Source organism: Gekko japonicus, unplaced genomic scaffold (genome assembly GCF_001447785.1).
Source record: "Gekko japonicus isolate JY-2015 unplaced genomic scaffold, Gekko_japonicus_V1.1 scaffold32, whole genome shotgun sequence".
NCBI lineage: Eukaryota > Metazoa > Chordata > Lepidosauria > Squamata > Gekkonidae > Gekko > Gekko japonicus.
In genome coordinates this window covers 850818-868882 of record NW_015167527.1, presented here as the reverse complement: position 1 = coordinate 868882, position 18065 = coordinate 850818, and the positions used below count along the sequence as shown (strand labels likewise).

Below are 18065 nucleotides of genomic sequence, written 5' to 3'. Positions count from 1 at the left end.
TTTCCCTCCTGCCATGTCTTGTGTCAGCTCTCATGAGAAAGCGGGAGAGGTGTTTTCTACTGATTTCTCCTCAAGTTGCAGCCCCTTGCACCACTTTCTCACTGTGTTCCCAAGGGGTAATTCTACCTCCAGGAGAAACTTTATGGGGGGGGGGGAGAGAAAGAGACCAATTCCATGAATTCCTGCATGCTGTAAGCTGCTCTGAGCCCATTTGTGGGATAGGGTGGGGAATAAATTGAATAATAAATAATAATAATTTACAGTATACAGAATCTAACCCAATGTTTGCAGGAATTGTTTTTAAATAACACTAATTTAAGTACAGGTTATACAGAGGCCTCAACATTTTTTGTATAGAATTTATAATTTCAACAATCAAGATTTTTTTTAAAAGAATTGGTCATTATTACTTCTTTGGTGGATCACAGTTTACAGTAATCATATAACATGGGTCTCTAACAAACCAAATTTGTCCCAAAAATCTTTGCTACTGAAAAAAGTACCATGAATATCTACCTTGCAAAGAGATTAATAAATTGAATCTACAACTTCATAGAGAATTACCAGTTGTGAATCTGATTAATTTAGAATTGGGTCGGTCTGTTATACAACATGCCCCCCAAAGAACTGAACAAACCCTGGTGTATCTCACTTGAGAACATTACGGTATATGCTGGGCTCATGTAGATCCAGACCCTAAAAGCAATATTACCTGCAGCCAAAACAACTTTATGCAAAATTAGGGAAACAGTCTGGCTCTTTGCAAACTGGTAGTGTGATCTTTGTATGTAGTTTGAGTTCCCCCTGCAGAAAAGTCTCACATCCTAGAATTTCTGCAGGCATTTTCTCACACACCAAGGTATAAATGTAACAGCTAAGTGTGTTCTAAAAACACATTGAGAGGATATAACGTTACTGTGCAACCTCTGGTTTTCTAAAAGACATTGCTTTTAAACATAGTCTTTTAAAAAAGAAGCCTAATTCATATGTTAGTAAAGTTGCATAGGAAAACAATTTTCCTGGCAGCTAACACAACATCATGGTAATGAGTTAAAACTGGGGCCCAACATCAAAGCTGTAATTTTGGACTGTGGTGTTCCAGAAGTTTGTACCTCTATCTGTCGCCTAATGCCCCTCTGATTTCAGTAAAATTTACATACCTTTGGGAAAGGAACAAATTGTTCCCACTGATTTTTACTGTAATGTGACTGCACAACAGGAAGATGGGGGGGGGGAGGCTGTCTTTTGTAATGAATCAGCACTTTGTGGAACTATTGCCTGTCGCAGGAAGGAAGATCACTGACTCTTAACTGCCTTTTTTGAGCTGAACTGCCCAGAGGAGGTGGTAATAAGCCAGAGGAGCTGGTAATAAGGCCTTCTTTCTCCTTTTCACTTTGTACTTAGATACATATTTAATGACAGTTCAGAATTAATCACAACTTTTTTCATGGTAAGGTTCATAGAAGTTTTAATTCAGAACTGATATGAATTTAGTACCCAAGTACAATATGTGAAAAGGGGAGCAGCCCCCAAGACCCAAGGGACGAAGCTGAGAGACAAGTACATGGGTTGGTTTTTTTGGGGGGGGTTTTGTTTTAATGTGTTAGAATAAGGAAACACCACAGGAAGAAGGAAAGCACTAGAACTACTGATGGAGGAAGAACACAAAAGTGATGGGAACAAGGAGAAACATGGAACACAGATGAGCAAGTTAAGAGGTATATACAGAGACCGTTGTAATGAAATCTGCTATCAGGGTTGGTTGGTTTGGAAAGATGTAATTGGACAACTATCTCACCTTATATTTTGGTCTCCCTTAATTTATCAGGAATTCAGTATGGCAAAAACATGACAGTTACAGACTGAGACCTCCAGAGGTCTCCTACTGAGACTGTATCTGGCAAAGCTGGAATGAACTCTCTCTTTTTTTTTTAAAGAGGAAAAAGCCCATAGGCATGATTAGATTTATTCATAGTAAAGAAGCAGCACTTGCATAAATGCTGAATGGCAGTTTTCTGTCTCCAGAGTAGCTGCTTGGAAAACGACAACACTGTTGGGAGACCAAGTGCTCGTGTGTAGAAGAGCACTTTCAACTACTGATATTTGGTTGTATGAAAAGCACCCAAAGTACAGGCCACGCTCAGTCAAATGTAGCTTTCCCCTGGATATTCTTGTTATTTTTCCTTTCCTAAATGCTGCCTCAGAGGCTGCAACCTAGAGAGAAAGCTTGGCAAGGAGGAAAGGAGCCCCTTAGCCATTTACCACTGTGGTTCCACCATTAAAAATACCCTCAAAGCTGCTTCCCCACCCCACGCTCCAAAACAGAAAATATATTGGTATCTGTACTAAGGGAAAACAGAGGCTGTACTTAACTGAAAATAAGGAGGGAAACAGAAAATAACTGTATGTCACTGAGCATCACATGGTGTTTGGGCCTCACCTAACAAATACTACAGTAGTTATTACCACTACTAATACTTGTAGAAGTGACTCTTTTAAACACTTCCAACAGACTTAACACTGCCAGCAGCAAACTAGTGTTTTATCAACTAACAGCAATAATTGGGTTTAAGGAGCTCTAGGGATCTATCACTTAGGTGGAACACGAAAAAGGCCAATAAATGAGCATCAAACCAGTTCACTGAACCAGTAAATATATTCCATCTTGGATCAGTCTGGTTAGGACCTGGCAGCTCTAGGCTGGAATCTTTAGCTGGGAAAATTTAGAGATCCTTTATTATGAAAATACCCTCAGCAAAACTCAAAGTCTTTTATTTCCAAGGATGTGGCAACAGCTTTAAGAGTTCAGTGTGAAAGCCAGCATCGGAGTCCATACTTGGTTCAGAATAGGTACTGTAAATTTGGTGGGCAGGGAACAGAAGGAGGAGGAGGCGTTTGTTAGGAGTAAAGTCTCACCTTCTGCGCACCTGAGAAGGCGTGGTAGTAACATGAAACATAGGTCATAATGGCCTTCTCATCCGGCCTTAGCGTGCCTATAATATCTGTGCAAAGAAGGAGAAGAGGTTGAAAGGATAAAGTAAGAAGCAGCACACAGAATAAAATAAAACAGTCATGGGTGGTGAGAGAGGGGGGAAACTTCCCATCATGCATTGCAGGACAGGCCAAACAGATTTCCATGCGGAGAGCTAGGAATTTGGATCAGAATGTGACCAGCAGGGTTGGCTTTGTGAAGTCAAGTGGTACCTGCAACCACTATCCATGTTCAGATTCAGTTTCTTAGCAACCACCCCAGTGTACATTATTATCTTGACACCACTCCACAGTCAGTAGAGTCAACCCACTTGCCGATATGGGCAAAGTATCTTTCTCTGGGAGTCCACTGCCAGTCCAGTGTACCCACTCAAGTCATAAAGAGAAAAGTAGTTAATTTTTAACAGAGGCCCAAAACAAAAGTTGCAGATGCACAAGGAAACAAGAACACATCTGTCTTAGGAGACCCATTTGACTGCTATCAGTTTGTGTGAACACATATGAACTTAACTTGGTTTTTATACCCATGGGAACCCTGATAAAATTATACTCTGGAACTCTTTTCACTGAACATGCTTGTTTTTTTCTGGCAGGTTAGAATCAAGCTACATACGCAGGAGTATAGCACGATAGTGCTATAGAACTGCACAATTTTACAATGCAGGTAAGGGATTTGTATGATTGAATTTTTCCCAAAGATGAAAACTACTTGCCTGTTACCAATTAGCATGTCAACAAGAAGAATTCATGACTAATATTTTCCCTAATTTGCTGGCATTCAATAAGCAAGGAATAGTAGGTATTGGGGTGGGGACACATGCAAATCATGCTCTGCTGGATGAGGCCAAGGCTCACAGGGCTCCAGTTTTATTTTATTTTTTGCAAAAATGTGTTTTTGCAAAAATGCTAGCAACCTGCAGACACTAGATGGTCCATGAAAAATCGGCCAGCAGTTGAGTGTGATATTGTGCCCATCCCTTTCTCAAAGCAATTCTAAATGCAGCTTTGTATATTTCTCAGGCAACTGCTGCAATTTCTGGATTCATTTTCAAAGCTCTACGTACATTGTTTGGAAATGCATGCATTACCCTTCCTGTTTTATATTCTCATGTATTTTAATATGCACTTGTGTCATCTAAAAAAACACAGCACCTTGCAAACTCAGCAACTAATAGCAGGATGATAGTAACTGACAAGAGGTGTAACATTAATTTTTAAAAAAATGCTCAGGTTCAAAATTCAGCTCAAAGAATAGCTGGCTTATTAAACTCCATGCTCAGTGGTGACTTTCTATTTTGGACACATAATTTTAAGAATTATTGCTTTTTAAGAAATACTCTCACTGTTTTCATAAGCATAGTGTTGTGTACTTGCTTATGTGTTATGCTATGTAACCTAAACCAGAGCTTCAGGCACAGGCTCCATTGACTCCCAGGTATTCTAAACCCTGCAGTTGGATTGGTCGCTGTTGTGTAACCGAGCAATCCAGAAAGACTCTGACCTTTGGCGGGAACAAATTCCATTGGTCCTAAACTCTCAATTGTAATTGGTCATTACTGTGCTAGGGGGTGTGGCCTCACTGGTTCAAAAGGTATATAGTTGCATCATTCTATGAGGCTGTGTTGCTGTGTTCTGAGCTGAATAAAGAAATCACTGGAAACGCTGCCTCAATCTCAAGTATGGAACACATAGGAAAAGCAACTTTGCATTTAGACTGCACCTCAGTGGCACAGCATATGCTTAACTTGCTGAAGAACTCAGGTTCAGTCACTAGCTACTCCAGTTCAAGGAACTTAGGTAGCAGGCGATGGGAAAGCTCATTCTCTTTCTGAGACCCTGAAGAGCTGCTGCCAATCACAGCATTTCATACTGAGCTAGGTTGACCAATGATCTGAAAGTATGAAGCAACTTCACATGTTCCATATTTACTGACCTGTATCAACCAAGTTTTATTTTTGATTACATACTTTGGTGAAGTAATGGCAGCCCTTGAGAAAGGGCCCAAGCTGCTGTGCCCAATCAGTAAAGCAATTCAGCAGCAATGTAAGATTGCTGGACTAGCATGAAGATGGCTATTTGCTGGGCATACCCTTCGTGTGAAAAATGACTGTGCCTCAAACAAGGATGAATTTTAATCCTAATTTATCACCCTGATATTAACCCCTAGAGAGATCTTTGTAATGGAGATATAAGAGAAGAGCTCCCAGCACCACCGCAGAGTAAAGGATGCACAAGACTAGATTTGCACTCCATCACTGACTGTAGGACTGTGTTTGACCAATTTTGTGTCCCCCAAATGTGGTATACCATGGGCACCACTTGGAACCAAGAAGCCAAAGCTGCCAAAAATAATAAAAATAAAGATGCCCGTAGCTAGAGAGGAGAGAGAGAAAGAAAAAAAGGTTTGGACATTAGCAAGAGGACCAGGTGCGCTGTGTGGAGGAAGCTTGGAATCCTGCGATACCTTCTGGGCTCCTGAGAAGGCGTGGTAGAAGCTAGAAACATAGGTCATGATGGCCTTCTCGTCAGGACGGGCAGTTCCAACAATGTCTGTCAAAGAAAACCTGAAGTTAAAGAGCATATCAACTGATGGGAAGTGAGCAAAGCGAGGAGGACAGCCAGGGACACCTAGTGAGGGGCAGGTGTGAATATTCGCTACACAGGCCTTTGCAGACTTTGCCAGCAGAGGATTTTCTCCTTTATAGCTTTGTATATCTTCCCCTGACATACAAAGAAAATTATTCTTGGAAAAGGAGACAACTGGCACTTTCAAGAAGCATATGCACTAAACATGTGAAGGTAGACGATGACCCCAGACTGCTTTTGTATTGAATGAAACGGGACTTTCCTCCCCGCCACTATCTTGTGCTCCATTCCAGCATGTCTGTGGTCTAAGTTTTTCAAGTACCCATTATGTCAGCAAAGGAAGCAAGTGTCCATCGCCTCCCAAGCTCAGGCCATGCCATATTTTTCACAGCATTTCCTTGCTATTACATTTATGAAATGCAACAGAGCAAAAAAAAAAGCATCTTCTGTATATTTTCTTGTTATCCAAACCAGCCCAAATACTTTCAGATAGATGTCTTTGGTGGCAATCCCAGGGGATAAGAAAATAAAATTCAGAGCCAGCAACCTCAGGCCACATGCTGGGGGTATGAAGGATTGGTTTCATTACCCACATACAAAACCCTTGTAACCCTCTGGGGGAACTAGAGAAGGTTAATGATAATATAAATACCCTTGCCATGAGCACGCAGTTGTGGACAGCAGATGAACCAGTCCTGCCAGCCTAATCCAAAATGCACTTATCAGGATAAAGCTGTCTTGCATCATAGCTTTGGGGGGATATTTCTCCCAAACTTTTGATTTGGCATTCAGGTGCTGAACTGTAGAAGGGGCTGATGCTGCAGTGCAGACAAATACTTATTTACCACACCACAGAGCAATACTAATTACAACTTTTAAAAAAAGATAAATTACTCTTCTCAGGCTTCCCATATGAAAATTCTCCACCTTCAAATCCACTGGGATACAGGCAAGGAAAATGAAGCTGACTCCACAAAGTGTGGCTTTAAAGCTGGAGTTTATTCTCATACCTATGGTTCTAAAGCCAAGTTGCCTAAATGAACCTAATACCATACTCAGCTCAAAAACCAGTGTAAGAAGGTGGTTAATATGCCAATGGTCATTTTAAAAATAAATGAAAAAATAGATGTCCTGGTGATCAGATGTAGCAGAGTATGTTTGTCGCTTTTGCTCAGCCAACAGCTATACAAAAAATGTCTCATGATACACAACCTGGGTAGAGGAAAACAGGACAACGCTGAGCACAACCAGCACAACATTCTCTCCCCAGTTGTATTGGAGCAGGGGAGGAGAAAAATGCCATAAGACCCATTCAAAGGCCACGAGAAAACTGTTGTGCTCTCTATGCCAATGGAGACTTTTAACATGGCAAAAGGGATGTTTCAGATCTGTATTCAGGAATCTAATTCCTGAGAGCCAAAGACTATCGTTAACATATGTTTTATCTCCCTTTATTATGTTTGATCAGTGGCTCAGGAAACAAAATGCCCTTAGAAACATAACTGGTGCTTTGGAAGCCTTTGTTGTTTCTACTCCCTGTGTATTGTAGAGAGAGTATGCTGCTTGCTGTAGTTAAGAATTCCTCTTATCCAAGGCATATCTCTCAGAAGGAGATGCTCAGCTACAACTTAATTTGCCTTACAGTAAGGTACTGGAAGGCAGGGCATGTTTTTTCTTTTTAACAAGACAGAGCAGACTGGAGAAAATGAAAGGACCCTAATGATACAACCTGATCAGACTTGATTTATATATTTCTGGTGCCATGTGGAATATACTTCCCCATGTTTGGATCCCATGTGGAACAGGCAGATCATATTAGAAGTTTCAGTATCAGTGCTGCTATTCTAGAAGGTCCTGACAAACTTCTCCCTTATGATCTGTGCATCACAGATCATTCCATGATTCAACCATAACTAGGAGTTTACAGGATCCAGCCACAGGAAGGCAGTTCCCATGCAGCAGTTCTCATATGTATAAGGACTTCCATTGTCTAGGTATGTGGTGACAAAGGATAATATTTTGAAGTAAAGTCCAGGAGAAAGTCTGAGGAACCTCTTTGTTAGTGGGGAGTGGGAGACAAAAGGTCAAACAAACATAGAGTCTACATTACCTTCAGCATCCAACATTTTTGGGATATCAAGGAACCTTTCAGCCACATCAAAAGCTGTGTTCAGGTTAGTGAGAGGATCATCCTAGGAAGTAAACAAACAAAATAATAAATAATTTTTACTCAGATTTAAGCACAGTTAAGAATGTCCTGACCTAGATGGCCTAGGCTAGACTGCTTTCATCAGATCTCAGAAGCTTAGTATTTAGATGGGAGACCTATAAGGCAAACTGCCTATAAGAACATAAGAAGAGCCCTGCTGGATCAAACCAGTGGTCCCTTTAGTCCAGCATCCTGTCTCACACAATGGCTAACCACTTCCTCTGGAGGGCCAACAACAGGGCATAGAGGCCAAGGTCCCTGATGTTGCCTCCTGGCACTGGGACTCAGAGGCTAACTGCCTCTGAACATGGAGGTTCCCCTCAGGCATCATGGTTAGTAGTCACTGATAGACCTATCCTCCATGAATCTATCTAATCTCCTTTTACAGCTGTCTGTAAGAACATAAGAATGCAGCTTGTTCATCTTTAGCCTTGAAAACCCTATGGGGCCACCACAGGTCAGCTGCAACTTGATGGCACTTTCCATCACCAAGGATGTCAATATGATATAGTGGTCAGACTGCTGGACTAAAATCTGGGAGAACACAGTGCAAATCCTCATTCAGTCACAAACCTCAGTAGGAAGCCTTTGGTCTGACACACTCTCTCATCTCAGCATAACTTAACTCACATATTATCATAACGATCACACAAGAGGAGCAGGGAACTTTGTACACTGTCCTGAGCTCCTTGGAAGAAGGAAGGGATCAAAATAAAACAGAGACACAGAGAAACCTTTTAAAAGTTTGCCAAATGGTCTTCCTGGAGCATGTTCTTTAGGGACCTTTAAAAAAATGCCATGAGCCCTGTTATCTCCCTTTTCCATGAGTCCTAACCCCAGCAATGAGAATTAAAACTGAGAGATACGTAGTTTGTTTCTGTTTTCATTGCAACTGAACAAAAAAATTTTTTTTTGTGCCTTGAGCTACGCAGAGTCACTATGACAATGTTTGAGAAGACTCTCCCTACTTATGAGAAAATACAGAGAGAGACTCAGTCTTCTCTCTCCTGTGAAATATAGTGGCAATGGGCCAGTTGCTAGACACACTCAGCTGAAACAGCCATTATACTTCATTGGCTTTTTGCTTAAATAATCCTTCTTTTTGTGAATAGTAAGCAAATTTGTGACTAGGGATGGGCACAAACTGCATTTTTGCAGTTCAGTTCATGGCTGAAACCACAAACCAAACCACGAACCTATATGAAGTTCATATGGGTTCATGACCCCTGCTTTCTGATCCCCACCGCTTTTTGCAGGGAACAGAAAGCAGGGATTTAAATAGCTCCAAGCCATTTAAACCAAACAGCTGAGCAGTGCTCTGTGGCTTTCTGCAGGAAACTGAACCCAAGAAAGCCCCTTTAAACAGCTGAGATAGGGAAGCAGGCTCAGCTGTTCAGCACCCAAAATAGCTGAGCTGCAGGAGCAGGCTGCCCCCGCAGCTCAGCTGTTTCAGTGGTATTTGCCACCAAAACAACTGCCCACAAACCTTCACAAACTGCCTTAAAAGTCTGTGGAGGTTTGTGGCCGGGCTGCAGTTCGCAAACTTCAGTAAGTGAACTATGAACCAGCCAAAATTTATCACGACCAAAGGTTTGTGAGCCAGTTCATGCCCATCCCTATTTGTGACTAGATGGCCTTGATCTCCCTTGGCTTTGTCCTTTGTTCTGGCTTTTTCAAAACAAAGGAAGATAGCTATGTTAATCAATATATCTGCTATAATTTTGTTTTAGTAATGTGTGTAGAGCTTCAAACAAATTTTTCATGACTCACAGCTTCCTGTCATATTTACTCCTGGTATGTTTACTCCAAAATCTCACTGAGTTAAATGAGACCTACTCCTAGATAAGTGTACATAAGATTGCACCTTTGGGAAAGATCACCATCCCAATCTGAAAATGTTTACACAGGTGTAATTGCCACAGAATCTCTCCAGAAGAACTATACACTGTTGTTGTTGTTGTTGCTGGGAGAGTCAGTGTGCTTTAGTGGTAAGAGAGTTGGACTAGGACTGTCGAATTCAAATCCCCACTCTGCCATGAAGTTACCCTGAGTCTCTCAGCCTAAACTACTTCACAGAGTTGTTGTGAAGGGAAAAAATAGGTAGGAGAGAACTATGTCTGCAACCTTGAGCTACCTAGCACAAGGATAGGATATAAGTGTGAATGATTGACTGACTGAAACAGAGAGGGACACCGAAGGAGTGGGAACTTCATTATTTTATTAGTTTTGATAGCTAGTAATATTGGCCAAAACCTTTAGAAAATTTATGTTCTTATGTTCTTATTTTATTAGTTTTCATAGCTAGTAATATTGGCCAAAACTTTTAGAAAATCTTGCCTTATACATATTCTGACTTTGCTGACATAAGACGTTATTACTTGGTTCTCCTACCTCTCAAGACAGAGAAGAAAATGCTAACCAGTACAGATATTTCTCCTTCCTACGAAAAAATTCTAACTCAACATATCACAAGTTGCTGCCATAGTAATTACTGCCATGTCACCAATGGTCAGCTTCTTACCAACTGCAAATCAGCAAAATGGTTTAAGTAAGATGAGAGGAAGGAGTACGAGCTGCTAACTATTTGTGTTAGAAGCCAAACAGCATCAACACTGGAAATGCTGGTCACAAAAATATCCTGTCCTTACTGACCAAGATATAGCATGCTTCTAGAAGAAAACATTATGCAGAACCTTTGTCCAACTTTCATACCACACAGGAATACCTGATTCATGGCTTACAGTTGGGATACAAGAAGACATGGCAAAGATTTTTTTCTGCACACACACTCTAAAATTTTCCTGTCAGCACAATATATTTTTCCTGCCATTGCTACCTACTGTGAACAAAGCTGAATGCACAAATTGCTCTTCAGAGAGGTCTTATGGCTAACTATGCAGTCTTGTACAAGCAACAAAGGCCCTGCTAAGGTTTCTGAAAAGGCACTGTTGCTGCTGCTGCTGCTGCTCCTTCCAAGGATGCCAAGCCCAACACAAACGTAATTGTTAAACTCAGTCTACTAGAAAACATCAACTTCCAATCTGTTTTAAAATGTATAAATGGTACTGATAATTTATGCCAATAAAGGCTGACTTGACTTGACCCTCCAATCTGATAGACTGGACATGCCAGAAGTTCATTACTTTGAACTGGGAAATGACCTAAATTTTGCTCTTTAAGGACTAAGGTAATTTTTAATTTAAGCCACTAGTCTTAAAGTTGAATAAACTGCAATTTGCTGTGATGGGCACAAACATAGCTTGTTTCTTATACCATCAAGCTCCTCTCACCTCCCCCCTCCAGTCAAAATGAAACCCTATAATGAACAAATTCAGGCACCCAGGTGAATTGGAGTTTATCTCCTACAAACAAAGATGCTAAGCTAGGATTATACTGTGGTTCAGAATCCCAGTTCTAATTCACCCAGGCGATACATTCATACATAATGAGGAGCCAACGTTAGTTCCAAAACAGGAATCCTTAGTTCTAATCTGTGAGAAAAGGGAGGTGAGTGAGGGGAGTATATGGGCATTAGAAAGATACCTATTATCATATGCATACCTATTACATCAAAATGCAGTTTGTAAGTATGATTGTTATCCAATTGCCAACACAGGTTTCTCAATACAACTAAACTTGGAACAAGAGGTACCTTTCTTAGCTTCCCATAGTCAATGAGCTCTGGGCGATGTCTATGAATCAAGGCACAGAAACCAAGGCCATCCTTCCAGCTGTGATGGAGAAAGGACAAAAACAACAGCATTAATTAAGAAAATCAGTAACACCCACTAATGAAAAATACACACCACAAAACATAGAGAAGACTAGATCAGTAGTATTTACCATATCAGCTATGGGCCACAGAAAATGCAGTTGGCAGAATATCTGGCCTTCATTTGCTTTAGGCTTATACAATATTACAAAAAACTGGGGGATCCACAAAGACAATTTTTCCCTCTGTTCCCTCTTGCTTTACCTCCCACTGGCAGTGCCTGCAGCCTTTCCCCTTTATTTCTTTCCCACTCACCTACCTATCCCTGTTTCTCTTCCTTGCAGCCTCTGTCCTTACCTACCTTTTTTGTTCCCCTCCCCTATCTTCAACTTTTCCTTTTAATCTTCCTCCCTTCCAGCTTTACCTTCCCTTCTTCCTGACTTTTTTTTTTGTCTGTCCCCCCCATGCTGAGACTGAGGGTTGGAATCCTCAGGAATGTTAGTTGGAAGCTGCCTAGCAACCCCCAAATGGCCACCAAGATCTTACAACATAAACGTGTGAAAAGGCAAAAGATTTATTATACGATCTGAAGAGAAGCCAGAAACCATATTCTGGTTTATTTTCAAATTGTATAAATCTTTTGCCCTTTACAACATAGACTTAAGATCTCAGTTGCATACTTTCCTTAAAGGGGCTTTTAAGCATGCAGTATATTATTTTTACGTTACATTTTTTCCTGCAAATCTGAGGCTTACCTAGACATGTAGAAAGATATCCCCTTTATGTAATCTCATTATGTGGATTTTTTATCCACCCTACCAGGCCATTGCTCAGGATTAGATATAACAAGCAGGAGACCCACAAGGACTTTATTGGAAACATTTCAGTCTCCCCTTTCTACCCAAACAGGGTCCCCGAGAGTACTGCTGTGATTGCATAGCAACCTCCAAAAGGGCCACTGAAAGCTCAGTGGGCATTCTTATCTTAAAACTACAGGTGTTGTTTCTATTATTTTATGTAGTTTTAATCTCCCAATGTATTCTTTTTTAGATTTCAGATTTTTCTACAAACTTGGGACTTTGTTCAGATTTGCAGAGAAATCCCACCCATCTGTCCCTAGCCTCATTTTGCTAATCTATTAACCCACATTCTATGGTCCAGTTCAGAATCAGATATATGATGATGGGTGACATTTGCTTGTTTCAGTTCAGGTTCTTTTCATCTTACCAACCACAAAACCTTCATTAAACCAGAAGAGTTCAGATAATTTTGTTGCAGGAGAAGACTGAGGAATGAAAATAATATAAATTTCCCCCTCAATTGTGATTGGCTACACTCAGTAGTTTTAAGCTGCAATTCACCCAGTCACAGCATCACACTAATTTATGTAGTGAAGAGAATGTGACTAACCAGTTTGTCTACTATTAACACACAAACACACCTCTTATCCTTAAGCAAAGCAGGTAAATACTTAAATATAGACGAAAATAAAACTCACAGACACCCCCCCCCTTTATAAGACTCAAAATGTTATCCTTGCACCATCTCTTTTGGATTTTCAGGAGGGCTACTGTTGACCAGTGGCACTGAAATGGCCACAAAGAGCGGGGGCAGGGAAAACAAGTAGAAATAGGTTATCAGAACATGGTCCATCACTTCCACCTTATTCTTCAGAAGATGTTTATTGCAAATGACTTATTCAATTCTAGATTCAAAACTCAAGCTTTTAAATTTACATGTACAAAATACACTTGTACAAATAAGTCCAAACTGCATGTGCTCAGCCCTTAGAAGGAGATGGACTGCATTGTGTACATCTGAAGAGAAGTCATGAGGAAGAAAGTACAATGTATAGCATCATTCTCTCTCTTCAGGCAGAAGGGATGACAAGTGATTCTGTTCTTATCTATCATTTTTTGAGGAGGGTCAAAAGACCCACTCCAACAATGACTCACAGGAATAGAATCACATGTCACCATATACCTTCACAACAGAGCAACATTCGTAGATGATGCAAGTTTGTACCAACAAACCTGCCAGTACAAAAAATAGAGCATAAGCTTTTTTTATGTGCACCATTCTAGAGAACAAAAGCATGATTGTGTACCTAGTATAGTGTGGGAAGAAGGCCTTACATGGCCTCAGCCTGTTAATCCTGAACTGATAGGGCAGTTAAGAACACAATAGCTCCGTCCACCCTGCTTTTCTTTGATTCTGATGCTAAAGCCCACTGTAAATATGCTTAGCATTGCAGTTAAAGAGAGAGTTGGGCTAAGCTTTTCATCAGTGCCCAAATTCTCTAGAGCACAGAAGATTGCAGGCTACAGGTGACTACCCTTCACCTTTACATTACCTAATATGGAAGTTTTGGATGTTCACATTTTTGTATGGGGCTGTCTTCCTTTGACACCACAACAAAAGCCCTTCCTTAGCAGATGTCTCTAGGGAACAAAAGATACATGAATTAGCCAACCTCTGTGGGACTTTTCACTACTTTCAGTGCTGCTGATTCATCCTAACCTTTAATATAGTTGAAGAAATTGAGGAGGATTTGGACCCCTCTTTTCATTTGGAGAAGGCTTACATGTATCACTCACACCTCTAATGAGAGCCAAAAACCTGGCCAATAAGAGGCTGAGAATTAAAGCAGCGAAACTTATGACAGCCTTGTAAAAGCGTTCACAGGGCAGTGACCTACTCTGCTTCACTCACCTATTCATTCTTCCCGCACCCCCCTCCATTATCCTTCCTGTTCCCCCACAATGTAGTCCTCCTTTTCCCTGCATGGATCCCAGAAGTGACACGCAGAGAGGGAAGATGGGTAGTTCTCACCAGCACTGCATTCTCGCAGCACTGCAGTTCTCTTGTTTTAAACTTAGAGCTACATGTTCTTAATCTAGAAGGTAGAATGCAGCCTTCCATTAAACAGGAAAACACGAAGTTATCTTATACAGCTTCACACAATTGGTCGGTCGAGGTCAGTATTATTTTCTGTGATGGGCAGCAGTTCCCTAGGGTCTCAGGCTGAGGTCTTTCACATTAACTACTACCTGTTTCTTTCAAATGGAGATGCTGGGAATTGGACATGTGATCTTCTGCATGCACAGAAGATGCTCTACCACTGAACCACACACATTCCCTATGACCTACTGTCCCTGTGTTTTTATTATGGAGGTGTGAGGCAGAGCCATCTTTGTCTCTTATCTAAATGTAAAGAATTATCATAGCATTGTAGACAGAGCGTCAGATCTGAACCACAGAGACCCACACTTCGGTCCACACTTGGTCACAATTATTGTATCTCTGCCTAATCCTGCTATAAAGCATGTTTAGTCTTCTGGAGGTGTTAACATTAAGTCTAGAAGGGAAAACAGACAGTCAACTGGTCAGAATTCTAACCACAGGTAATCAGTTACAGGCACAAGTTAAAGAAATATAAAACATGCAGTAGCTTCACACACACACTAGAGGGCAAGGACAAGTGAGCAGCACAGCCATGAAACAGTAGCATAAGTAGGTTGTACACAATCATATAATAATGGGAAAGGGCAAAATATAACTCTAATTATTATCAAACCATGATCTAAATTATGCTCTAACTTTGATCTAACCTCACATCCAGTCCTGAGGACCTATTTTCAGAGGAATCAGTCAAAGCTGCCCCTGCACAGTAAGTACAATACATGAATAGTATTTTTATCAATACAGGAAGAAACAAGCTTAATTCTATCCTCAGTCACTGGCAATGTAGTTTCCTCAGCTGCCATAAGAACCACTTTGAATGATGGCTTTGCACATATCCCTTCTTCACTAGACTGCCCACAGGAACAGAGAAGGTTATGGATGCAATGTGCATGGTCTCAAAATGATTAATTTTGCAGCTTCAACTCCCTGAAGCTAGCAGCCGTATAGGCAAAAAGGATTGACTGTGCTAGCATCACCATGTGGAAGCACCATGTGGAAGCACTGTGTGCATGGAGCAAACCCCCCTTTAGACAACATAGTGAAAATCACCAGGTAGTTTTAATATAATTTCCATTTAAAGAAATCCACCACGGAGATGGGGCCACTGCTCAGTGGTACAGCATCTGCTTGGCACACAGAGGGTCCCAGGTTCAATCCTTGGGATTTCCAGTTAGTGGGTGATGCAAAAGATCTCTGCCTGAAACCCCAAAGAGCTGCTAGCAGTCACAGAAGTCAATACTGATTTTGATAGACCAATGGTCCGACTTGGTACGAGGCTGCTTCATGTGTTCACATGTGACATGTCCCCAGTATCTGTGCAAGGGAAGAGGGCACACTGGGATTTACCTTCCACAGAGATGTCCTGAATGGCAAAACGGAGGATGATGGTCCAAATCATTCCAAGTGTCATTTTCGCATTCCCATCAACAATTTCTGCAAGACAGAAAAGAACCCAACAGCTTAAAAAATATCATCAGTAGATATTTAAAGAGAATGCTTTATCAAACCAGTAACAGAGCTGAATAGTTTGCTAGCTGTGTTTGGGAGACCTTTTAGAACCTTGAAAGCTGAGCCACACATAAGCCTGTTTCTGAATGTGTGAAAAGTGAGTGAAAGAGAGAGATAATTCTGAGCAAGTGTAGCTAAGCAACAGCAATTCTAAACGTACCGTCACATTTACTTGAGAATTGGTGCCAGGTACGTAATGCAAATTAAAGAGCAAACAGATGTACGTACAGTCCAGATCTTTGGCAGATAGAATCGCAGGGCTAATACAGCCAAGCTAAGTTACCTCTTGGTAAAGTTGTCAACCAGATGCTTGCTTGGTCATCTCTGTTACTACAACTGGGATTTCCCCCCTGCTACATTCTTATCTGTGGTAAATGGTGGAGCTTTTACAGAGTGGCAAGGCTTTTCTCTATTACCACGGGGATTGGATAGGTATGTGTATTAGTTATCCACGACATAGTATCCACTCAAGTTGTGTAGGGTTCCATGACAGAATCTTCTTAAGGTATAGTTTCCCTGCCTTTTCTCCCTGGCTTTCAGAATTTATACTACCAAACATTGTTTGTACATTTGGAAAGATTTCAACATAAATTTTTAAAACTTCATTTACATATTATTCTATTTTATTTTTAATGAATAGTTGTACCCTTATATGCTTATCTGTGTGCTGTATGCTGAGGGAGTTCAGTGGAGTATGTGTATGTGAAAAGGGAATTTCTGAGGAATTGTTTCCATTTTATGGAAATTTGCATATAATGAGTTATTTACCTATTTATTTACTTCACTGAGATTCTACCTTTCTCCCCTATGGAGGCCCAAAGCAACTTACATTATTCTCCTCTCCACCATTTTAATAGGAAAACAACTCTGTGAGGTAGGTTACGTGTGACAGCAAGTTTCCATGGCAGAGTCAGGATTTGATCTGGGGTCAACAACTATGCACACTACCATCTTCACTTGAGGTCCTGCTTTACTCATGCCAGAAAAGGTAGCACAAGTTTCCATGGCAGAGTCAGGATTTGATTTGGGGTCTCCTAGATCATAGCGTGACACTCTAACAACTACACATACTACCATCTTCACTTGAAGTCCTGGCAAGTTTCCATGGCAGAGTCAGGATTTGATCTGGGGTCAACAACTATGCACACTACCATCTTCACTTGAGGTCCTGCTTTACTCATGCCAGAAAAGGTAGCAGTGGAATGGACTGCACGAGTTCAAACAATAGGTGGCACATTCTAGTTTTGAACACTCCTTCATACAAAAAAACTTCTTGCAAACAGAAAACTAGCTCAGCAGGTACAAGCTAGCTGTAACAGTTTCCTGTTGGCAAGGGATTTTGAATATAGCAAAGCATTCTAAATTGTGATCCCTCGTTTGCATTCTGAAGTGGTGCAGTCCATTCTACCCCTTTATCCCCATTCCATTGTCTTGCACATCTAACGTGTGTGTGTGTGTGTAAGAGCATCAACCTGAATGGGTCATATTCACCCCCGAACCAAAAGGTTCTGCTGGAGGTGGGGGAGCACGGATGGATGTGTGTTTACCTCAAGGATTTTCCAGACTGACCCATTTCTTCCCTTAGACAAGCTTAAGGGATTCCAGGATGAAAATAACAAAGTTAATAAAAGTTGTAAAGGAACTTTACAGGTAGGGTACTGTGGCAGTGGTGGGGTGGGGGGCTCTGAGGCAACTGCCCTCTTGACCGAAGAATATTCGGTCCACAAATCTGGCTTCTGCTATAGATTCTTTAGACTTTAACCACCCACAATCACATATAAAGGGGGACACAAGCTTTAAAATAAACATTGGTAATGTGTAAGCTATGTGCTCCCTAAAGGTCTCTTATTTGCAAACCTGCTAGACTAATATGGTACTTATACATGAGGTAAATACAGACTGCTGCTTCTTAGATTTTTGACATGACAGACAAGACACAGATGGGGCTGAACAAAGGTCTATTTAACAGAAAACAAAGTATTTAATAAGGTAAATATGATGTGTGGATAACTTAAGTAAAGCTGGCTATCAAATAAAGTAAATCACCCCTGACTGGAGATTTCATTCTCTTTTCTCTGGAAAGGATCAGCAGTT

At 41.0% G+C, this 18065-nt stretch overlaps 1 protein-coding gene across 4 annotated transcripts in view; it reads right to left on the bottom strand.

Moving 5' to 3' along the window:
* Nucleotides 1-18065, bottom strand: part of ACTN1 (actinin alpha 1) — a 115716-nt gene that overhangs the window by 23637 nt on the left and 74014 nt on the right. For 2 of the 4 annotated variants that reach the window (XM_015413304.1, XM_015413305.1), the window contains exons 4-8: nt 15810-15896; nt 13852-13939; nt 11439-11517; nt 7688-7769; nt 5456-5541 (exon numbers count right to left, since the gene is read on the bottom strand). In XM_015413304.1, coding sequence (XP_015268790.1) covers nt 5456-5541; nt 7688-7769; nt 11439-11517; nt 13852-13939; nt 15810-15896 — 422 coding nt within the window. Of the gene's footprint in view, nt 1-2916; nt 3003-5455; nt 5542-7687; nt 7770-11438; nt 11518-13851; nt 13940-15809; nt 15897-18065 lie in introns of all 4 variants that reach the window. The other 2 variants (XM_015413307.1, XM_015413306.1) reach the window with 1 other exon arrangement.